This window comes from Gadus chalcogrammus, chromosome 8 (assembly GCF_026213295.1).
Source record: "Gadus chalcogrammus isolate NIFS_2021 chromosome 8, NIFS_Gcha_1.0, whole genome shotgun sequence".
Taxonomy (NCBI): Eukaryota; Metazoa; Chordata; class Actinopteri; order Gadiformes; family Gadidae; genus Gadus; species Gadus chalcogrammus.
Genome location: NC_079419.1, coordinates 6,844,611 through 6,868,943, shown reverse-complemented (window position 1 = coordinate 6,868,943; position 24,333 = coordinate 6,844,611). Strand labels below are relative to the sequence as shown.

Sequence of the window (24,333 nt, the reverse complement as noted above, 5' to 3'; positions counted from 1 at the left end):
GGCATTTTCCACAGCAGTTGTAAGATCAAACAATATATCATACCAGGAGGAGACACGATGCATTGTGAACGTTCCACCAAAGATGTATCCCTTTCATAGAAAGAATGGAATTGTTTTTTTCTCTATTTTTATCAGATCAATTTGACTTCACCATACATCAAAAACAAACGCACAAACAAAAAGAATACCACTGTGACAAACATGCATCTGACGCTCCACAAACCAAAACCATCCTGCCTGTCTTGCAAAAAAAAAAAAGAAATAAAATCAATGCCCATGTCACACAAATACCCATCTTGTCAAGGAACAAATGAATTCTAGATGAAGGAATAGCTGTCACCGTACATTTCTGTGCTTTTTTTTTTTTTTTTTCTTCAGTCCCCCTAACGTCTCACCTAGCGTGGATCTTCCTTCTCTTTCCCATTCCGTTATACCACCGGTGGGGCTCTGAACCTTTGGGATTCCACAGCCAGACCTCCAGCGTCCGCTGTCTCGTCTGGGCGTGCACGAGTGCCGCAAAGTGCTTCATGTTCCTCTCAAGTAGTCGCTGTTCACGCCGACAGCACACCTCGATGCCAGTGTTCCCACTAATCGCCGCGCCTTAACCTGGTTCCTATTTGAATATCGCGGCGGCCACGGATTGGCCTTGTGCACGCGCACACACACACACACACACACGCACATTATTATTCTAACCTCATTACACCAGACTGCAATCAGGCGATGCTGAAAACGATGCTGAAAACGATGCTTTCCACACTCTGCTTGATGACAGGACGCATGTGAGATGCGAGGCCAACATCTGGTGATGTTTATTCACCATAGAATCGGTGTGCGGTTGCTTATAGAGTCTACCGTATGCCTTCCTATGAATTAAACCAAAGAGAAGAACTAACCAGCCACAGTGCATCAATAGGCTGTGTGTCATATATATCCTACACAAAAAACACACTCAGCAAATGCGTAGATAGAGGACGCAAAGTAAAACAAATATAAAGAAACGTATACATATAGCGTCGAGAGCATTGTTCTCTGGTGCCTCATCGTTGGGTGAAGCAGACGTGGGCGGAAGACGCGCAACGTTGAAGGTATCCTATGTGTTGGTGAGGGTGCAGCAAAGGCAAAGTGCTTCGGATAAGGCGGGGCTTGGTGGTGGTGTGTGTGTGTGTGTGTGTTGTTTTGCGTTAACCTCTTACAAAGTTTGGGTAAAGGCTGCCACCCAAATACACCCAGTGCCGGACAAAGGCCAGTGGTCGTTCGAAAATAAAATAAAACTGAAATGACCTCACGGAAGTAATCATAGATTTCTCTCTCACACACACACACACACACACACACACACACACACACACACACACACACACACACACACACACACACACACACACACACACACACACACACACACACACACACACACACACACACACACACACACACGTTACCGATGCCCACTTTAACCTCGCCGACACACACAGAAGGGGGTTTGCTGGCAAACTTCTGTGGACTCTAGGAGCTCACCTCCCATGACCGCTGCAGACGGAAACAAAGAGCACTGACATTTTTTAAAATTGAAACGGCTAGGAAACACACCGTTAAGCCATAGCTAGCCATCTCTGGTGATTAGCGCTAGTCTTTAAATTAACCTGCACTCAAACAATCACGCATTTACAATCTGCACTGTTGAACAAATATGTACAAAAAATAATAATTAATAACTTAACATTAAGATAAATAATTACTGCATTGTTAATGGGGGGGGGGGGAACAAAGACATGGGAGTTGATAACAAGATTGTGAACGCACGCACAAAAAAAACATTATCCAAACTGTCTTCTTTTAACACACCGGGCTAAACACCGATGAGTCTAAACCTCTCACACAACCTCCATCTCTCCTTATCAGACCGTTATGCCCGTCCCGCGGCACACAGTTCTACGTCCAGGCCTTGGATAGCATCGTACCCTAGTGCTGTCATCTCCCTAGCGACCCCGGAGCTGTCGCTCAGCCCAAAACTTGCACCGAGGAGCAGAGGTGTGAGGAGAGGGGGGGGGGGGGGGGGGGGGGGTTGTGAGTGCAACCAAACATGAAACATCAGCACTTCAATCGGGCTCCTCCAGAGCCTCAGAGCGCTTTCGTGGAGCACGACTCGAGAGGAGACGGAGGATAAACAAAATAAACCAGCAAGATCACATTATTGTTGGTTAGCTGGCAGAAAATCTAGTGAACTATTCTTTTTTTTTTTATTATTTGCTTCAGGACCCTCAGCTCCTCCTTGTTTAGAGTTGAAACAGATCTAACTGATGATGCTAAATCAGGCGGCACATAGCGGCGCTCTACAACGTGACCCTCGCCTTGGAGACGCCTAGCGTTTAAGTGCGTTGTCATGGGAACCCCGGTGCCACTCGGGGGGGGGGGGGCTTCATCCAGCAGCACCGGAACGACCAACCCACTCCTCTGATCTGGAGTCATGCATAGTCCGGGTTGGAGGTCCGAGAATGGGGCGTGAGATAGAGAGAGAGGGGGGGGGGGGGGGGGGAGAGAAAGAGAGAGACACACACACATATGGGCTCAGTTGCATCCAGCAGTCGAACTGTGGAGGCTCAGTGCTGCCCCGGCCACGCCCAGTATCCCAGTGTCCGGCAGTATCCCAGTGTCCGGTTCCCTCGGGTTTGTTCGACGTCCGTCCGGTACCAACGTACACGTGTGTGTGTGTTCAGCAAGATGAGTGAAAGAGAAGACTTCTTCATATCCATTGCTTAAACAGAGTGAGGGGTTCCTGAACTCCTACCTCTTTGCATTTTGTGCGTTGCATTACGTTTTCTGTTTGAACCGGAAAAGCTGGTGTGAAGGGGGGGGGGAGTCTAGAAGTGTTGTACTTGCTGTCGTTGGGTTCTTTGCGTGTGTCGCCGTGCGTGTGAGGGGTTTGGCGTGTGTGTGTGCTTGTGTGTGTGTGCGTTTGTGGCTGCGTGCGTACGATCAGAGATGCTCGTCGGGGTTGATGTCAGGTATGGGCTGGCGCCAGTAACAGAAGGAGCTGTACTCTGGCATGGAGAACGCTTGGTTCTGCTCCTTGTTCAGCAGCGGGAAAACATGCTCCACCAGCTCACTCAGTCGGCAGTAGCTATATGGAGAGAGGCAGAGAGAGAGAGAGAGAGAGGCAGAGAGAGAGAGAGAGAGGCAGAGAGAGAGGCAGAGAGAGGCAGAGAGAGGCAGAGAGAGGCAGAGAGAGGCAGAGGCAGAGAGAGAGAGAGAGGCAGAGAGAGAGAGAGAGAGAGAGAGAGAGAGAGAGAGAGAGAGAGAGAGAGAGAGAGAGAGAGAGAGAGAGAGAGAGAGAGAGAGAGAGAGAGAGAGAGAGAGAGAGAGAGAGAGAGAGAGAGAGAGAGAGAGAGAGAGAGAGAGAGAGAGAGAGAGAGAGAGAGAGAGAGAGAGAGAGAGAGACAGAGACAGAGAGAGAGAGAGAGAGGCAGAGAGAGAGATAGAGAGAGACAGAGACAGAGAGAGAGGCAGAGAGAGAGAGAGACACAGACAGACAGACAGACAGACAGACAGACAGACAGACAGACAGAGAGAGGTGAGGTGGGGGGGGGGAAGAGAGAGTGAGGCAGGGAGAGCGAGAGAGAGAGAGCGAGAGGCAGAGAGAGAAAACCACAAACACAAGGTGTGACTGCGCGGCCGAAACAATAATAATCAAAACAACAAGTGTAATGCATTCCATTTGTGGAGCGCTTTCCAGGGCTCTCACAGACACTTTACATCCCATTGAAATGCGCCGAGCGCGGCGGCGGCGGATCAACAGCCACTCGCCTCCCCCGCCCCCCCCCGGAGGGACGCCTCGTCAGCCAAGTTTCAAAAACCCCGGCTCAGAGCCCAGGACACCAGCCACGACCACAATACGCCGGCTCCCCGAGATTAGACAACAACAACAACAACAACAGCCAGCAGCACCACAACAGGATGTGCGTTGTGTCGATTGGTGACCGCGGGGTGTACATCTTGCGGGGGGGGGGGGGGGAGAGGAGGGGGGGACTCACGAGGTCTTGTTCCCCCGGGTCTGCTCCTGGATCAGCTCCCCCTTGGGGTTGACGGTGAAGATGCGGCACACAGGAACCCCCACCTCCTTGTAGGCGAAGACGTCCTGGGACGGGCCAGACGGAGAGGGGTGTGGTTAGAGGAGGAGGGAGGAGGAGGGAGGGGGGGGGGGGGGGTTCGTCTCTGGTGGTGCGAGGAGGGGGGTTGAGGGGGGCGTGGAGGCGTGAGTCACGGTAGCGTGCAAAACAAACAACAAGCGCTGATGGAAGCCGCTAATGATATTAAGACGTCAATTTCCTGTTGGTGCATGACGCTGTTATTTCTGGAAGTCACTCTTTGGTTGAAAAAGAGAGTGAGTGACGGGCAGTGTGTGTGTGTGCGTGTGCCAATCTGTTTGTGTGTGTGTGTGTGTGTGTGTGTGTGTGTGTGTGTGTGTGTGTGTGTGTGTGTGTGTGTGTGTGTGTGTGTGTGTGTGTGTGTGTGTGTGTGTGTGTGTGTGTGTCAATCTGTGTGTGTGTATCTGTGGGGGTGTGTGTGTCACAATGTGTGTGTGTTCGTTAGTCATTCTGTGTGTTTGTTAGTCAATCTGTGTGTGTGTGTTTGTCAATCTGTGTGTTTATGTGTACGTGTGTTGTTGGCTGTCCCAGCTGGGAGGACAGGTGGGTAGGGGGTGTTTGTGCAGCTGAGAATGACACCCTGTGGCCTGCTTAAGCTTCCCAACCCCCCCCCCCCCACTCTATCATCGACCAGGGACCGGTCCCCAGTCGCCACAGATGACCTCCGTCTGGGCTGAGCCCCCTGCCTGAGCCTCCTCAGGCCTCCTCCTCCTCCTCTACTGAAGCCAGAGTCAGGGTGTATTGCATCCCGAGAGCCAGTCAACACAAGACACCGGGTACATGCGCCAGGAGGACGAAAACAAACAAACACACACACAAACAGGCAGAGCCCCAAATAGGAATAACAACCCAAATCCTCGTCATCTTGGGCACTCGCCCGGGACTCACGTTGGTCCGGTTCCCGAAGGCGGCGTGGAACGGCTGCTTGTTGTGGAGGAACAGGTTCTTGATGTCCGTGAGGCACTCGATCTTGAAGATCTCCGGCTTCTTCTCGATCACCTCCCTTGGGGGAGAGAGACGGGGGGACGGATCAAGACCGGCGTTGCAATAAGCTAGCTAGGGGGCGCATGCACGTTAAGAACACACACACACACACACACACACACACACACACACACACACACACACACACACACACACACACACACACACACACACACACACACACACACACACACACACACACACACACACACACACACACACTCTAAAAGTCATTGTTATGAATCGAGGGGGATAAAAAAACACAAACAAAACAAAAACACATCAGCCCGCGATTCCCACACAATCAATAACAATGCAATCGCTTCGGCGGACGAGCAAAACATAAGTGAGGAAAGGGTATCCTGAATACAGATGGGAGATTTATGAGGGGTTTAAGACTGAAGGCAGTGGAGTGGCCCGGGGAGGAGAAGGAAGGGGAGGGAGACGGTAAGAATATAAGCCCAAGTTTCAGCGGCTAGCTCAGTACACTGGGAACAGGGCGAGGGCGGGAGGAAGTGGGCGGGGCTAGGAGGAGGCGTTATCTCAAAGGGGGAACGCAGCAGGCAGGGATGAACAATGATTTCATTCAGAGTTGGACAGTGCTTAGGCCAGAGAGAGTGTGTGTGTGTGTGTGTGTGTGTGTGTGTGTGTGTGTGTGTGTGTGTGTGTGTGTGTGTGTGTGTGTGTGTGTGTGTGTGTGTGTGTGTGTGTGTGTGTGTGTGTGTGTGTGTGTGTGTGTGTGTGTGTGTGTGAAAAGACACAATCCTTGAAGTTTATTTCGCAGCAGTCAGGGATGAACAATGATTTTATTCAGTCCGACAGTGCCGAGGCCAGACTGTGTGCGTGTTTTTGATGCGTGCGTGCTTGTTTAAAAAGACACAATCCTAAAAGTTATGTCGGCAGAAGTCTGGGAGGAACAAGGATTTCATTCAGCGTTGGACAGTGCTGAGGTCGTGAGTGTGTGCGTGCATTTGTGTCGCATTGGGGTCGGCTTAGCTCAGGAGGTGGAGCGGGTTAGCTTGTAACCAGAATGTTGCTAGTTTGATCCCTGGCTCCTCTTAGCTCGAGTATCGAAGTGTTCCTGAGCAAGGCACCGTACCCCGACTACTCCTGACGAGCTGGCTGTCTGTCGCCTTGCATGGTTGACTCCGCCGTGAAATGTGTTTATGAACCGTTTGTTTTTAGTCACTTCGGACTGAAGCATCTGCTAAATGCCCCGAAAGGTCCCATAATATAACACCAGGTGTGAGTGGGATTTGCCATCACAAGCCGTTTAAAAAATCGGTGTCTCTTGACATCACAAGTGGGCGTGTCCACCTAGAAGCACGACGGATAGATGAGCAACATTTGCCACAGTCCACTGGGGTAGGCTGGTAGACTGATCTAGTCAGCGCACGTCTAGGTGGACACGCCCACCTGTGATGTCGGAAGAGGCCGATTTTCGAAAAACGTCTTGAAACGGCTCGAAACACTCACGCCTGGTGGTATGACATGCCCCCTTTAACGTAACCCGTGCGCTATACCTGTGGAAGGCAGAGAAGAGGCTGCTGGGAGACAGCATCAGCGGGCCCCGGGGCAGGATGGTGCCTTCGTCGTTGACCCACTGCAGGTACCCCCGCGTCATGTCCGCCATGCCGATGGCCCGCGCCGAGCAGTACAGGAACTTGTAGCCGTTCCTTCAGACGTTCCCAGGACGGGAGGAGGAAACAAGACACAGACGCACGACCCCCCACTGTTAGACGCCATGACGAATCTCTGACTCAAATTTGGTCGGCGAACAAATTGGTCGTTTAAAATGACACGTTTAAAATGACATTACAGCCACACTTGGCGGGTTGACCTTTGACCTAGACCGGATTAAAAACGTAATCTTGAAAGATATAAAAAGACGGGATGTAAGGTCGGCGTCTATCCGTCTCTTACTCTGCGACTGAGTGGTACAGCTTGGCGATGCCCTGGTGGGTCCAGTCTTTGCCCAGCTGTGGCAGAATCTGGCCAAAGACGTCAGACCTTGACACACACACACACACACACACACACACACACACACACACACACACACACACACACACACACACACACACACACACACACACACACACACACACACACACACACACACACACACACACACACGGTCAGGAGAAGAGGCAGGAGAAGCACTGAAGTGTACATGTGCGTGGGTGTGGAAAAAAAAATAAACCTTCCTGCGCTCTGTCCAAGGGAGACAAGACATCGAGAACCCCTTTTCTTTGAGATAATGAGAGAGAACACACACACACACACACGCACACACACACACATACACACACACACACACACACAGGTAACCCTGTCCTGTCTTAACCCCATCTTAGGGATCCATCTGCTCTGAAATGTAAATGGACTCATTAAAAACCCCAGTGCTCATTGCTCCTCCAGTGATGACAACAGCACCCACACAAGCACACAGTGGGCGATATAATAAGCTCCAGTCAATCATCAGCCGTTTGATGTGGGCCACCTATGAGCACAGCCCTGGGAGAGTTACAGGAACCGACACATCGACTTCACAACGTCACAAAACAATAAATGAATAAAACACAATAAAAAAGGAAAAAAGGCTGGCTGGGGTCTTCAGACTAATTGAAAAAAGCGCAGGCATGTGTAAAAATAGAAGTCGTCTGCCGACTGCATTAATAAGGGCTAATTCTGGCGGGGGCCATTTACAGAACAGCTTGTGCCGTTTCTATGGGTAACCGCATGGCTATAGATAACACCGGCTCCGGGAAGTGGAGCCGTCTGGGATTTAGACCTTTCACACAGCCCGTCTGTTGATCTGTCTGTCCGTCCGACCCAATACCATCCATCTCCCACCAAACTTTAAACCGCCAGTGTCTTCTTAACATTCGAAAGAAAGTTGTCCCAGTTCCCTGGTTGTCATTGACTACCAGGACCCTTTTTGTCTTTTACTCAAATAAAATACACCAAAAGTGCGTCAGCATCACGATAGCCAAGGACGGCTCATACACTGTTCCAGATCATAAAAGAGGGTTTGGAAAAGTAAAGAAACTTAATGTTTAGGGGTAGGGCGATTTTCAGATGGAACATTGTTATGTCCACAGTGCCATCTCAAAATACGTCTCTATAAGCTGAATGCAGATAATGATGAGGTGAGGTGTAAAGATTTGAAGGCTCCCTTTCCAACTCTGTGCCCTCAAAAGCTGGTAAGATGAGCTTGATAAAGTAAAGGTATCTCTCAAACTTTATGAATGAGGCATACATGGAGATTATAAGAGAAATCATGAAGTACAAGGCTATTGCGGTTCTCAAGCCTGCTGGCTAAGTCCCTCCATCTCTTGGTGAAATTGCTTGTCAAACCTGATAGCCAGTTAAAATGCTGATTTAATAATTCCTTTTACGGGCATAGCCTACTCGCCAAGTTATGAATAGCAAGCTTATGAAGGCTCTTTTTTGGGAAGGTTATCATCTTCATATTGATCAAAATAATCATTTTCATTACACACACACACTTAATGACGCAATCCAAGCTATTCAAGTGTTTTAAACCAAAAGAAGAAGAAGAAAACTGATCCTGAAATAACACAGAAGCAAATATTAAAGTCTCAAGACTTAAACTGAAGGCCGCAAATGTGGGTTCTTATTTGTAGAACTACCCAAGACAGAAAAACAATCATACTTTGAATCACTCTTTCTACCCAGAACATAGGGTATATCAAGGGTGTATTTTTTTGCTGGCTTCGTATAGGATTCTACAGATGTCAATCAAAGACAAAGTGTACAACATAAAAAAAAAATGATTACACACAGATTTCATGGATTTGAAAATGAACCCATACAATTTTATAAACATCTATTTTTTTGCTGGCTTCGTATAGGATTCTACAGATGTCAATCAAAGACAAAGTGTACAACATAAAAAAAACCCGATTACACCCAGATTTCATGGATTTGAAAATGAACCCATACAATTTTATAAACATCAATTTTTTTTGGGACGTTTCCACGTTCAGGTTTTGACCCGTGGCGAACGAAGCACCTACTTGGTGATGGTGCCGTCGATGTCGGAGATGATGACCTTGTCGTCCCAGTTCCACAGGTAGATGGTGCCCTCGCAGCGGCAGGTGCCCTGGTACTGCGTGGTGATGCTGAACGTCACGTCGTTGGGCCCTTCCTTCAGCTTCAGGCTGGCCTGGGGGGACACAAACGGGGGGGGGGGAACCCAGGACATCAGAACAGAGACGGGGCAACACAAAACAAACCGAAAAAACACCCCTGGGGCAAATCAAAGAGACACTTTCTGTAGTCTGAGCTCTTTTTCGTTCTATCCACGGTGCTTTGGAGCCCCCTTCAGTCTGCTGTGGGAGTAGACGCGCTGTACGTAGGACTTGACCAGTAGAGGGCGCTCCGACACATCAATAGCAGGTTAGAAGCAGGGATCTGCGTTTTTTGGACTTTTTCTTTGACACACTTGTCACATGAAATTGGGCAATACCTCTGACTAACTTGTTCAAACAGTCATTATGGAAATAAGCCAATGTTGGTTTCTACTAACGCTCCCGGCATTAAAGGGTCTTCAACAATTAAGGGCTCAGTTTGTTGACAGCACAATGCAGGAATACATCCAGTCATTCTGTGTATTTTGTCTGATTTCCTTGTCTATTCTGGTCTTTCCAGTTCTACGCCAATGTTCCACAGCAGCAGAGACTAACTAATACAAGGTTCCACTAACAGGCCAAAGGGTTGTGGAGAAGGATGTCATGTAGAGACAAAATAAATTAAATTCCGAAAAACTCCAAAGCCATTTTCTTATACGGTATATCATAAATAATTGTGCAAGTGTATTTAACAAACTAACCGGTCTGATTCTCTAGAGTCAAATGGTCATTGCAATGAGGCTAAATTGCAAAAAAACTGCTTTGTTTTAAACTCCAACCTACCTTGTACAATACTAGAGACCAGCACTGTGCTCATTTGAAATACTGCCAGAAGTCAGGGGCTGAATATCTCACACACACACACACACACACACACACACACACACACACACACACACACACACACACACACACACACACACACACACACACACACACACACACACACACACACACACGGGAGGGGGGGGTCCTTACGATCTGGCTGGAGGAGAGGCGTAGGGACTTGCGGTAGGCGTGGGGGCTGGGGTGCACGTGGGCCTCCCCCTGACCCTGCAGCCTCTCTGGGCAGGAGGCGGCGCTCACCTCCTTGGACTCCTCGTCACTGGACGAGTCCCCGGCTTTGGGCCTGTGGGGGGCACGCCAAATGAGAGGGACACTGCGTCGTCAGGGTGAGCGAGGAAGATGTAGCTCGTTTTTTTTGACATCGTTGCTAAGTTGTGTGTATGAATGCTCCGTTTCTAACACTGCAGCAAAAAGGCTGTTTTAAACATAGCCCACTTAACTAAAGCAAATAGATACATGTGAAGATACAGAGCATGTGACGTTTATTTGTTCACCGAAAACAACCCACTATCTTATCAGCTACAGTATACAACCGCAGACTGTATATCCAGAGTGCTGTAAAACCGTGTAAGAACACAACAATCATCCTGGCTCCTAAAGCACTTGACTCATTGAGGCGTTTATGGTAAACCCAGCGGTCAGAGTGGGTGAGCCGGTCAGTGAACCCGTCGTGTGACTCACTGCATGGCCAGCTTCTGCTCCTGGGACAGGGAGGGCCGGTCCTCCCCCTCCATCTGGGACTCCTCCTTGGACTCCAGCTTGGCCTCAGACTGCCAGAGAGCGAGGAGACAGGGAATTAATACATATGGATACAGTACCGGATCAAGGACTGCGAAAATACACACAGAAATATATAATGTATAATTCATTCATTCTTTGCTTAAAGTGTATACCTTGGATGCCTGGGGAAATACCTGGATGAAAACCCTGATTATGCTCCTCTTTAGGAACCCTTCCAATATGTGTTGGCTGGTTGTTTGTTTGCTTACTGGATCAACCAGTTCTTATTGACGAATTGGCATAAAGTTTCTCCATGTGTTTCTGTGCTTTCTGATTCGTTCCAAAACCAACACCTGCCAACAGCCAATAGCTGAACGATTTTACAATTTGGCAGGTAAAACAATTCAGGGTTGGGATCTAAAGTAAATCCTGGACCCTGGATGCCTGTGACAGCGGGGCACGCCTCTGACGCGGGCATCGTACCTGCTTGACGGTGCTGTCGGCCCTCTTCCTCCAGAACCACCAGCGGCCTGACTTCTTTGGCATCTTCTCCTTCACCCAGGCCTCCTCGGTCGCCTGGGGACACAGGGGACGTGATGCGTTATGCCTGTCAGCGGCCCCTCAGAGGGGGCTCAAAATGGCTAATGTAGAATCACATCACAGCAGACACAAGGACAGAGGGGCTACTCCTCTTTACCTTTGGCAAATTCTTCTGAAATGCTTGCATGCTTAGGATCAGTGGTGCAGCAAGCGTCCAGTTGTAATATCTAGAAGAACACAAAAATAGTTTTTATTTAATGATTTAAATCAAAAAAGGCTAACAGCCTCAACTGAAACAAGTATTTGCGTTTCATCCATAAGCAAAGGGGGCATGGTCGGACCTATTGGCGATCTTCACGACCAGGTTAGGGTTGTCGATGATGGCTGGACTCTCAGCAAACTCCTGATACGTGATGATATGCTCCATGAATTTTTCTGGGGGGAGAAAAAAACATTGGGAGGGAAAAGCATTCGTTACACATTAATGGATAATAAGGGCGATAGCGTAACCGTGGAAACAGGGCTAGTCATTAACCTTTATTAGTGATACGGTGAACTTTCAGTGGGTCGCAATAAAGCCTCCTTCTCGAAAAACAAGCAACATAAACAGCCTCAACCAAACAAGGCTGTGTTTCCCAGCAACGCAGCGGTCGGGTCGCTGGGTTTCTTAATTAATATGTTTATTGGACTTTGATTTAATGTTTGATGAATGGGGCGGCTCAGTGGCTCATCCTGCTGGTGCCTCAACCACGTAGACCGCATAGCGACCGTGGTTTGAATACCACCTATGCTATAGGTTATTTCCTGTCTTCTTCAACCCACTGTGCTGTAATTGTCTGGTCCATGAAGGCACAAAAAGGTCTGTCTAAGGCATTGATCGCTGATTGCCACTGACCATCATTTGATATCTTGGATATATGCCCATACCTTTGGATATCTCGGCGTTCTCGCTCAGGCCTCCGCACAGGGACAGGGTGACGTCCGGGAGGTCGCCGGCCGAGTCGGAGAGGCACTCGGTGCCGCTGTCGGCGGCGGCGCTGCCCACCGACTGGGGGGACTGGGAGCCCGAGCCCATCTCGGAGTCCATCCAGTGCTTGGTGGCTGCCTCCGCCTCACTGCAACACAACCGTGGACCGTGTTCAGATTAACATTGAGGGCATTATGACGCTTTTATCCAAAGCAACTTACAATAAAGCACATTGGTCAGAAGAAAGAGAAACAACAGTATACCGCTGTCGGTACAGTAAAGATAATAATAATTAAGCTAGGGCCTTTCAAGACAACTAATTAATATTGCTAAGGTTGGAAGGAATTAAGGAAGGCTGGAAGGATGGAAGACAAACCTTTTAGGGAAATAGCGTGCAGCCACGTCCGGATCAAGTACGCACAGGTCGTCTAGGTAGATATCTTCAGGGCCCTGGTGCTGGCTCCTCTTAGGGACGCCTTCAGGAGACCAGAGAATCAATAAACCGGGGTAAATAACAACCACAACAACAACAACAACAACAACAACAACAACAACAACAACCCCTAAAAAGAGCTCAGAAATCGGAGCAGGAAGAACCACAAAGCCTTGCCTTTCTTCTTGGAAGGCGAGTCACACTTTGAGCTCGCATCCCCCGCGTCTCCTGCCATCTGGGCCATGCCCGGGCTGCCCGAGACGTTGATGGGGGTGGACGTGGTCACGCCGGGGGGCAGGGCCTCCAGGGGCTCCGTGGGCGTCAGGGGGGGCTGCACGTCGACCGGGGTGGGGGAGCGCACGACGGGCCCGACGGCGGCGCTCGTGGGGGTGCGCGGCTGGGGCTTGATGATGGCGCAGGCGGGCCGGTCGCCGCAGCCGCCGCCGATGCCACTGGCGATCATCTTGGGGGGCCCCGGCTCCAACTCGCTCTGCATCGCCTCGGAGCTGAGGATGACCCGGAAGTGGGTGCTCTCAGACGGCGTGATGGTCACCGTTTTGGGGAGCTCGTACCGCTCCTTCTTGGGCGCCTGGACGGAGCGAGCAGGAGGTCATTCGAGTCGGCCAAGGTTTGAGATGCTCATTGAGGATTCACTTGCTTTTAGAGAGGATTAGGTGGGGGGGTTCTTACCCTGGTGGCTTCAGGGAACTCTCCCCAGGTCCACTGCATGTGGGACTCGGCACGGAGCATGCTCACCGACGACTTCACCAGGAGCTCAGAGTCGCTCTTGGGGGAAAAAGCCTGCGACAGCCTGTGGGTGGAGGGGGGGGGGGAGTCAGACAAAGACACGCCATGAAGCATGATGGGTAACACCTGACACGTTTGAGTCGACCAGGGGGAGATCAATTGATTCAATACCCGTCTGCGTTGGACCAGTCTCCGTCGGAGAAGGGGTAGCTGTCTAGGTTGTGTCTGGCTGCAGGCAACTTGGGGTCGATGTCCCGCATCGTGGTCATCGATGGCGACCTAACAAAATCGTAAACATACATTAAGTTTGTACGAATATAATAATACCATTAATAGCCCATTCCATGAATCTGCGTATCACTGGTTTCAGGAACAACAGAAGCCAGGCTCAGACACCTACCTGGAGGCGTGGGTCAGAACAGCCGTCTCTTCGTCCGAGCTCAGCTCCATCTCAAAGATCTCCTCAGTCTGACCGCTGGAGGTCGTAGCAGCAGGAGCCGGAGCGGGGACGTTAGCAGCAGCGTTAGCAGCAGCGTTAGCAGCAGCGTTAGCAGCGTTAGCCGAGACGAGGGCCATGGGCGGAGTCAGCTCCTCGCGGCGGGGGTCTCCCTTGTGCTTTTTCCTCCTCCTCTTCTTCTTCTTGGTGGTGCCCGAGGTGCTGGTGGGGTGGTGGGGCTCGGGGGCGTCCTCGGGGTCGGCGGGGTCGTCCTCCAGGTGCTGCTGCTGCTGGGCCGCCCGGCGCTCCACCTCGTTGATCCAGATCAGGTGGCCCTCCGTGGGGATGGGGGACGTGACCAGGTGGGCCGGCACGATCTGCTGATGGGGCCCAGGAGACAGGCGTTCTGACTCGCCCTTCTCACTACGACGACTACTACAACTGCTCCTAGCTATCCACCGCGAATGGTATAGGCTGCTGCCGGTAAGGTGGAAGAGCTATTATTGGATTGTCATTGGTTAGAAATGACAAACTTCTGTCAGTTATCTGTGAGTGCAGGGCGCGTCGGGGAATGTCGTTTCAAGTTGACCGCGCCTGTCTCTCAAGGACCTTGAGAGACAGAAGAAGTCTAAAACCTGAATACCTTGAATCAAGGTATTGAGGTTTTAGACTTCTTCTGGCAATCTACCGTGATGAAATCAGGGCATCTCCTCCCTGATTTCATCAAGTCAATGGCGGAGAAACGTAGCGAGGAAGGGAACAGGGAGCGTTTCGAGGGTTAAAACTCTGTTATTTCCTGCTCTCTCTTCATCGATCCAGAGTCTTACCTACAGCAGCTTTAATATCTCCATATCGCAATAGATATGACGTGAATAATTAATCATGCAAAACAACATTTGACACCATCAATATCCCCATAATGCAGTGCTTCTGATAGACCACATCATAATGAATCGTCGCCCGAGCCCCGGCCATCATGTACGGCCGGTGAACACACTCACGTTGAGCTGCTCCGTCTCCTGGACGAAGAAGGCCTCGCCGTTGTCCCCCAGCTTCATGTGCAGCTCCACCGGCTCCCCGTTGATTTCAATGTCGATCTGAGACCATCACACAGGGGTTAGCCAGCTCTAACAGACAGCAGCCATGCTCCTTCACGAAACCAGCATCAAGTTCTCCAAGAAAGGCTAAGAAAGTACGCTAAGTGAATAATAATCGGAACAAATAAACCACATAAGAAAAGGAAAGCAAAAACAGCCAGTAAGAAGCCAACACAAAAACAATTTCAAAACATATTTTGTGAAACATCCAGGAACCACTCCACATATTATATAAGTGAATGACACCCCGACAGGGCAGCATGCAGACCATGTTCTACAAACAGAGCTGTGTTATTTCCAGGCCACGTAGACTGTGTCTGACTGTGTCTGCCTGTAACAACCCCAACCACCGCCACCCCCCCCTCCCCCCCTCGAGGCCCTACTAAACCCAATTATCGCCGGGCCCACCGGGCTCATGTTTGCTTAAGCACACCAGTGAACCGGGGCCGGCTCAGGACTGCCAGGAGACAGGAGACAACCCGGTTAGAGCTGCGGCCATTCACAGATACATGACACCGCAGAGGCTGAGGCAAGCAGGTCAGAGTCTGGTGGCGAGAGACGTCGAGCGAGAGAGAGTGAAGAAGAGCCAATTAGCCTCTGGAGCTCTCTGAGCAGGCCATTAGGAGGAGTCCCTTCAGAAGCAGGCCTCAGCCGCCGGTGGCTCTGGGGTAGTTGTGCGTGTGCCAGGTGGGAGGATTATTCATGCCCCGTCAGGTGCAGGATCGCTCTACGTCGAGTGTGGTTTCCCCACGGGGCCCCAGAGGAGTGACTTCATGATTACCATCGGGGCGGGCCGTCTCCATTTGTGTGCGCCAGGGCGATGACTTGGAATTTCAATGCATGCGGATAATGGCAGAGAATGAATGACCCAGCGCTGGCTCTGGCCCATTGGCCCCCCTGAACTCCTCCTCAACCCTTGACAGGGCGGATTCACACTCACAGTTTCAGGCTGGTTCCCAGATCTGCCAGGCACGATGTGTGGATAAGAATCACAGTGGAGGGGTTTCTGCCTAATCATTATAACGAGCAGCGAGAATCATGCAGCCCTTCTTCCTTGTTCTTCGCCACAGAACTAATCCAAACTATTGTTCGAATAAAAATGTTAAATACGCAATAGGCCGGTGATAGGATTTGAACTCTCTGCCATATCAATATTGCAATGTGGGTTTGAATATATTCCCCGGGACAAAAAGATTATCTTTTCCTTTATTATAGCGTCGAAAGGCGTTTCATGCCTTCTGGGTTTAACAGAAAGGATGCCAGACTGCACACAGTTTGAGGAGTTTGACTGAGAGGTCAACTCCGCTGAACAACATGAATGCCTGGGAATCTGTAAACCAGTCGTTCAACTGGGAACATTAATGGCATCGCCCGGGGCAGGACACAAGTCCAAAAAGACTGGAAAGGCTCAGTAAACCTTCGAAAAAAAGGTGTGGATAATTAGGGTTAATCTCAAACCCATGTTCCCCCACAGACCTTCCCAGACAACACCACCTCACGTTAACCCGAGCAGCCATAGGCAGGTGAGTCATGGAGATTTGCAATGCAAAACTGCTCCCTTTCGTCTTCCCAGGCCCACCTCATTCTGAACGTGCATGAACGCGTTGCCATAGGAACCACCTCATTCATTCCTCTGACCCCCCCCCCCTCCCTCTATCAGCATTCTGGGAAACCGATAGAGCAGTGACCAGCCCCACACATCTGAAAGCACCCTGCTGACTTGTGTCTCCGTTCCATCTGATGCATTACGGAGAGAGGAGGAATGTGTCCACATGTCAATGGATAAATAGTTATACATGTGCATATTTACTATGGTGTGTTCTGACACACGTTTTCGAGGTGTTATCGGGCAAACCGTGACGTTATTTACACAGTTCAATCATCACTATCAGTGACGGATTGAGCACTTTGTTTAAACAAACATAATGTATAGGTCAACAGTAAGACGCCCCAATTACTAGCCATTCATTCATCTCCAAAATAAGACAAAATAAAGCGTTACCATGGCCAAGAATCTCAACACAATTTATTTTTAGAGCTCTTGGAAATTGCCTCAAATGGCCTCCTTGTTGACCATAATGAATGTCCCTCAACCTGCAGGCTGGTATGAAGAATTCCAACCACTCTAGATGCCACGTTTTCCTACTGAGCGCTCTTTTCATGGCTAGTGTCTGTCGTACCTCAGCTGTCTAAACTATTGTCTTCAACCTGTAGCCTTCTAACGAAACGAGTTCAAACACTTAGTCTGGAATGGCTACAGGCTGCAAAACTGAACAGATAGGTATTTAAAATATGCACGCACAAACACTAAAGCACTCTTCTAATATTTTCTTTACAGAGCCACTGCATCATTCAACCCTATCGCTATTCAAATGGTGTTTTCATTGAAAACCACTTCCCTGTTGATTTATAGCTTGAGTTACACCCTGGCCGGCCTCAAAGCTGGTTTGTCCTAACCAGGCTTGGGATGGGTATCGCATGTGGTCCAATGTCGGATGGCCATTCTGGCTCAAGTCAGAAGCCATTCGGACGCAAACGAGCCAAGCACGAAGCACTGTGGCTGTAGACCCCTGCAATGTACCCTTTATGCATGCATCCGCTTTTTATTCCCCTTATTCATTGGCTTCATTCAAATTGGCATCAACTGTAGCTTGTCTCTGTGGGCTTCCTTCAAGCATTTATAAGTAATAAGAAAAATGCTTTATTCATAACTGAACGCGTGGACTCATTCACGAACGCCCTCAGTACCCTGAGACATGGAGCAGAGAAAGGGATTCAGAGAGATGCTTTTTATAGCCCACTAGAACACTGCAAACAGTGCCAGGGCTGGACCGGCATGTTGTGGTGCTGACCAGGGATAAGTTGGAGAGCAGGGGGCTGATAACTGACTGCTGTTTACAGATAAACACAAAGTCACATTGCTGCGTGCACAATTTTGGCTGGCATCTGTTGTTTGACGTCAAAGACTGTGTGTGCGCACTGCGCATGCGTCCGTGCATCTGTGCATGTGCGTGTCTGTTTGCATTGCGTTATTTGACATGAGCTCAGTGTAGCAGTCTCTAAGCATTGTACAAGCAGAGTTGAAGTCTAAACGACGATGACCATCGCAGTTCAGCCTCACTGCAATGACAATCTGACTGACTCATGGCAAACAAACCAGTATGTATTTACTGTGTTTGCTTATGAAACGTAGTAGGGATGCACCGATACAGTACTCACTGGTCATGTACTCGTAAAGCTTGTCCTATACAACCATCCAATAGCTTGGGGTTTGAAGAGAAAAACGATGCATGGTCATGGGTGAACCCAAAAGTTTTTTTGTAACCTGGAAATTTGTCCTACATGAATGTCAACAACGTATTCTATGCCATTTCATCACTGTTACTGAAATAAGTCCCCAATTTAGTGAAAAACGTGCATTGGTGGTGCGGTTTGTGTGGAGCTCTGTCTGGGCAGCAATCGAATGCGACGTCCCGAGAGAAAGTTGTCCTTTTGGGAAACATATTGTATACCACTATGGTGAGTGTGGATGGTGAAGCTCCTTCTGAGCCCTGATTTATTCAATACCCGTTATTGTGTTTGTGGTGCACTAATATATACAACAGTTATTGTATATATAATAAGCGTATGAGCTTATTTAAGCTCATACGAAACAACGGTAATAAAAAAGTATCTTAAAGTTGCAGTAACCATGGCAATAACCTGGCCCCCTCTTTCAGAGAACTCTCAGGGTTTGCATTGCCGCTGAAACAGTGGGTTCACTAGCTCTCAAAACTGTAATGGTATTATCAAGTACTCATATCGGTACTTGGCATCGGCAACGTACCCAAATGTAAGTACTTGCACTTGTACTTTATTTAGTACATAACTCAATGTGTTTGGAGGGTCTCTGAGGCCTTTTGAAAACAGAGTGAGATAGTGTGTGTGTGTGTGTGTGTGTGTGTGTGTGTGTGTGTGTGTGTGTGTGTGTGTGTGTGTGTGTGTGTGTGTGTGTGTGTGTGTGTGTGTGTGTGTGTGTGTGTGTGTGTGTGTGTGTCACATCCCACGGTCTCCTTCGAGCTCACCACTTTCTCTTTGGAGCGCATCACCCCCAGCTTGCCGAAGCGCACGTGGAAGGGGGAGCACTGGTAGGTGCCGTCGCGCTGCCGCACCACCACCACGTCGATGCAGCCCGACAGTGTGGCCTGGTTGATGCCCTTGTACAGCTCCTTGACCGTGACCAGCACCTGGCCCGCCAGCTGGCCCACGTAGTTCATGGTGTTGGTCTGCACACAGCACAGATGGAGAGAGGGGAGGAGGGTCAAGGGGAGACACAGGCCGAGGGTCAAGGTTCAAAGGTGAGCCAGGGCACTAAAAACAAAAGACGTTGAAGGAACAGCTTGGTTTCTTTTTCACTGCAAAACAGTTTGTGGAAATAATTTACCCTTTCTGATTTTGTTCATTCAATTTACTCCCTTTTTTTTTTTTCTTCCCCGGAAGATACCATTGTTTGTAAAGATAACAATATTTGACTGTATCATCTATGGTTGTTCTCTTGGCGTCTTCAGTGTTCCTGTTCCTGATGACGTGCACTCTAGGCAGCTGGTCACCCTTACAACGTGGTGTCAGCACTACAGAGCAGCTGTTGGAGGACGGTAAAGACAACGCAACAAGTCTCCAGTGCCACAGGCCGCACATCACGTTCGGGGTTAGTCAGCAAACAACAACAGAATAATGCAGGAAGCTGCAATTCTCTAATCTACTCTGGCAAATGTATCTATACTGTAACCCGAAAACATGTAGTCCCAAACAAATGTCTGTCTCGTTTGCAATGTAGCAGGAAACAAGGGGGGGTGGGGGGGGGGGGGGGGGGGGGAGGAGGGAAACCCCATTCATAAACAATGCATTGTCCATCCAGTCAAAGAGACTAGAATAATCCTACATAAATGTAGCAACACACCATGACATCACTTTAGCTTCATGGGCGCACGAAACATGAAAGTAACACTGCCAAGTTAGAAAAGCAACTAATGTTTGTGGGTTGATTGAGGGCCACGGTCTATTTTTTTTTGCCTTGCAAACATAGAATCACCCACTGAACCCTGCTGGGTTTATGTAACTGAAAGGCTTGATTCTCTGAATGTGGGTTCCAGATCTATTCTAGATAATGTGTTTGGCCTAATACAAGCAGCATTCACATTTCACAGCACGCATTCAATGGCGTAATGAAAACGAAAAATGTTCACCAAAAATCTAAAACCAACACCCACTCCCTCTGAGACAGGGAAAAGGGATTGTGTGTGGGAGTGTCCCGGGAGAGCAAAGCCTATACAACACGGAGCATCTGTCAGCAAATGGCAGCCCTTCATGTTAAGGAGCTCCGACGTGGACATAGCTAGACACTGGAAAAACAGCTTCACAAAAGGAAATGCCTCCGACACAGTCTTCAAGTAAACACCACTGAGTACAGTGGTTTTTTTTCCCCCTCCACAACATACCGCCGCCCCAATCTAAACACCACGGTAGACTTAAGTCGAGCACAACTCGGAGGATGAAGGGGAAAGCCTATTATGCCAGAGTTTTTTTTCTCTCCGATTGCTATGTTCAAACAGACCAATGGGAACGAGACCTCCATGTCCGGGGAAAAACGAGGGGAGAAAATGTGGCACCAGTATCACCTAAATTGGCCCCAAGAGTTAGGGATTCAAACCAGCCCTGTTAGTGACTGGACTGGGGCCACTGAACTCCATGGCATCGGAATAATATCGGGTTGTAATCGGTCGAGTCATGGAATACTGATACCCTAATCAACATTCCAGAGTGATAGTAGATGAAAGACCAAAGGGTTTCCCTTTCACTCGTATTTCATTCATCGCTACTTGAAACATGTAATCATTTTTTAGGACACAGATACACCTAGATTTGTGCGTGCCTTGATTTATGACAGTTCATATATGGAACATTTAAGTCACGGCACTGCTGTTATGAAAGACAATAAGAAAGCAATAAGTGAGCAACATACTTTAATACACTAAAAAGCTGCAGGGAAAAACAAGGCTTTACAGGCATTGTACGACTACAACCCCACTAATCCAAGATCCAAATCCCATATGCTATTCAGGAACCCAAGCATCGCGTCCATCTGGAGAGCAACCACTTGAGCCAGAAAACCGCCTTAAAAAGTGTCCTCGCTCACGTGGATCAATAGTGATTAAATCCTTTAGAAAAAACCCTAACCAATTAGGGACCAATGCGCGCGGCCACACTGACCCTCTGGCCTCAAAGGAGCCGGCACAGGCAACAAAAACCTGTTGATTCCAGACTCACCCAGAACCAGGTGGCCCTCAGAGAGGAGGACCCATCAGACACACTGGTGCCAGTGCGCCCCCCCACCGAGAGCTCAAAGTCGCCCCAGTGCGGGAGCCTCTTCCTCAGCACCGTCACTGCCAGCGTGGCGGCGTTGGCGGACGGTGAGGTCACCTCTACCTGGCCCGGCTTAGGATACTCCATCGGCGGAGCCGCGTGGTTCTCCCATGGAGAGGACGCCGATAATGAGGCCATACTCTTATCATCGACACTGTTTGAAAATTAACCCTCCTGATTGTAAACACTGGGGCGACCATGTTGCTGCTGGAGCAGCTGGGGTTATTGTGTAACATTATTGTTTTAGAGTCTTTTTCCCACCCACTGGTCCACTGCAGGGGTGGATGTCATGTGATGGGCCTGCCACTCAGTGACCCCCGACCAATCAGCATAAAAAGACAAGGCTTCCACACCAATCGGGTTTCGTCTTTTGACTTTCTTGGTAAAAGGCTGATAAGATGGCGAGCAGATTCCTGTGGCGTGCCACTGCACCAGGTTTTTCTGGCTGATAAGGCCAGTCATCCGCAAGTGGTCACTCACGTGTGTACTGAACTCTGTTGACTCGTTCCTGTGGAATGATTTATTACGATGGATGTCATCTGCCACAGAGCCAACAAACAACAACCTCCAGACTGGCTAAAGACTTTGACTTGTTCATTGTTATTCTCATACTTTTCTGCGGAGCTCTCAAGTCCCATCAGCCACACATGTGATCATATACCGGTAGTTAAGAACTAAGTATTCAACGTTCTTAACAACGACTGAAAAATGGATATCTGAACATTATGCCGATAGCATTTAGGCATGAGGTTCACAGCAAGTGATTCAATTGGAAATGTGGCTCAAAGCTTCACAGGTCTTATTTAGATCCGAGAAAAACGCCATGGATCAACAATGCACACTATTGGCTTTCTATAAGTGGCCATATCTCAAAATCAGCGAGCACACACACAGCGTCGAACCCGGTTGAACATGTTTATTCTAATCGGAAACATGGCCAGTAGCTGTAGGGCATGTCTGAAACAAGAACATATAGTTAACTGCCTACTATGTTCCCTTCTTCGCCATTTAAGCATACTTACTTGCCTAAAGCAATGACTGAACTATATTCCTGTTACTTTGAACGATATGCCAAAAACACCAGAATCTGTGTCAACATGGACAGATTCAATTAGGAGAAATGGAAAACAACCTATACAACTGCTAAGGTCATAATAACATATTTGAAAATGTAGAGAATATTTTGGCCAAAACATAAAACTATTCTATTGCTTAAAATAACGTAACAGTGGAAGTTCTTCATTAATGGCTTTCACATTTAATATTCGTAGATGACGCCAAGAATATGGGTTCATTAAAAAATATTTTGTTCTGACAATTTCATTACATCAAATCTACACACTATTATATAATAACTATAAAACACATACAAGAGCGAAATTATAAAGCCATTATTTACAATTACTTGAGTTTTTGTTGACCTCAATATTGTCAGTTACATTATCTCGTCAGATAACAACAACATAAAGTTGGTGCAGTGCATTACAGAGTTTTGAATTAATGGCCAATGAAAACAACTGTCAAATAAATAAAACATAAATTAGGCTCAAATGGCAGAATTGATCAACAAGAGGCAGTAAATTGAGAAACAGAATCCATTACCTTACAAAGCTGAGCTTATGTTAGAAAGTGTGCAGAAGCACTAAATATTTGCACAACTCTGGAGTCACCTCTGTACACCAAAATAAAGAAACCGAAAACCACTGAAGGAAAGGGAAGATCAACAAATATAACATATGTGATTGTTTTGAAAGATGAATGTAGAGTAGAGCCAAGTGTTCTGGGCCAAGAATCCTTGTAACTTTTTTATTGCGCTGAGATACATGTCACTTTACTTAAGGTTAGGGTGGCTCAAACGTGTTATGACAGGTTAGTCACACTGAACAGGTGAGGTCGGTGACAACATAACGGTTATCAAAAGGACGTTGCCTCAGGAACAATATAAACATGTCATGAAAAATGTAATAAACTACAGAATATTTAAGGGGCATTCTTCCCATAATGAAAGAATGCAGGTAGACTGCAAATCACCTGGGCAATCGATTATTGACAATACATACTGACACATACAAACCCACAGACACACAGACAGACAACACACACACATTGTGTGTGGACAGACCAGAGGACTATCTATAAAGTACGAGGGTAATACGAGCCTGGGTCCACCAAGTGACTTCTGTTCAGCGTTCGAATTGGGTCGACGACTATGAATGGACCCGGCTAACACACATAGCCTATTTTCATTACCAGTCGAATAACACCCGTTACCATGAGCCGATGTATACCACAGCTTCCAGTACGTAGATGGTCCTATTGAAGTCCACTAATAACAGAACCGCTTCAGACTGTGAGGAAATACCCCACGTTAACGGCTTTATAGTCCGCCAAGCCCCATAGCAGGATGGCTTAATCATCACAAGGCATGCTAGCCAGCCCTGGCTGCTAGCTCAAGCTAACGTCATTACTACCGAGTCTAGGACCAAGATAAGCACAAACAGCATCGCTCGGCGTAATGTTGTATCACCTTACCTGTCGACGTTCGAGATATATCGAAGATTAATTCGAGATGTGTGACTCTTCAGTCCGTCCCCATGTTTTTGAAACCTCCCGACGTGTCCTGCCCCTGGACCATAAAATGACTGGTGTGGCGGCTGGATGCGCTGGTGGTGGTGGTGGTGGTAGAGTGGCACAGGGAGCCCCGCAGTGGCTTCACACCACTGTATTGTTCAACTTTACTTTATCCGTATCAAGGGCGGTGTGCTGCGTGCAGATTATGCATACCTCACTTAAGACAACACACTTAATTGCAATTATTTTTGTTATTATATATGGACATATTTGTTGTAGTCAGAG

General features: G+C 48.5%; 1 protein-coding gene across 5 annotated transcripts; it reads right to left on the bottom strand.

Moving 5' to 3' along the window:
- Positions 1-58: 58 nt before the first annotated feature.
- lpin2 (lipin 2) lies at positions 59-24,262 on the bottom strand. Of its 5 annotated transcripts, XM_056596528.1 has the most exons (21): positions 21,382-22,144; positions 19,140-19,340; positions 14,980-15,075; positions 13,943-14,358; positions 13,714-13,821; positions 13,486-13,606; positions 12,973-13,384; positions 12,739-12,838; positions 12,323-12,510; positions 11,737-11,830; positions 11,553-11,622; positions 11,339-11,431; positions 10,817-10,905; positions 10,268-10,418; positions 9,176-9,324; positions 7,056-7,142; positions 6,656-6,808; positions 5,037-5,151; positions 4,035-4,138; positions 2,978-3,124; positions 59-2,462 (listed from the first exon to the last, which is right to left on the bottom strand). In XM_056596528.1, exons 1-20 carry the CDS (start codon positions 21,613-21,615, stop codon positions 2,980-2,982), a joined length of 3,126 nt encoding a protein of 1,041 aa, XP_056452503.1. In that variant the 5' UTR covers positions 21,616-22,144; the 3' UTR covers positions 59-2,462; positions 2,978-2,979. The 5 variants fall into 5 exon arrangements, with proteins under 5 accessions (XP_056452503.1, XP_056452506.1, XP_056452507.1 ...); XM_056596531.1 differs by lacking the exons at positions 59-2,462; positions 21,382-22,144 and adding an exon at positions 23,749-24,262 and having other exon boundaries at positions 2,868-3,124; XM_056596532.1 differs by lacking the exons at positions 59-2,462; positions 21,382-22,144 and adding an exon at positions 24,010-24,262 and having other exon boundaries at positions 2,868-3,124.
- Positions 24,263-24,333: the final 71 nt, after the last annotated feature.

What these genes read in the sequence shown, in the direction of transcription:
- lpin2 (XM_056596528.1), bottom strand. Translation starts at nt 21,615, where the DNA reads ATGGCCTCATTATCGGCGTCCTCTCCATGGGAGAACCACGCGGCTCCG. An exon ending in GCACGCTATTTCCCTAAAAG is followed by an intron (nt 12,511 to 12,738) that starts GTTTGTCTTCCA and finishes GTTGTGTTGCAG; the next exon opens with TGAGGCGGAGGCAGCCACCA. An exon ending in GTCGTGAAGATCGCCAATAG is followed by an intron (nt 11,623 to 11,736) that starts GTCCGACCATGC and finishes GTGTTCTTCTAG; the next exon opens with ATATTACAACTGGACGCTTG.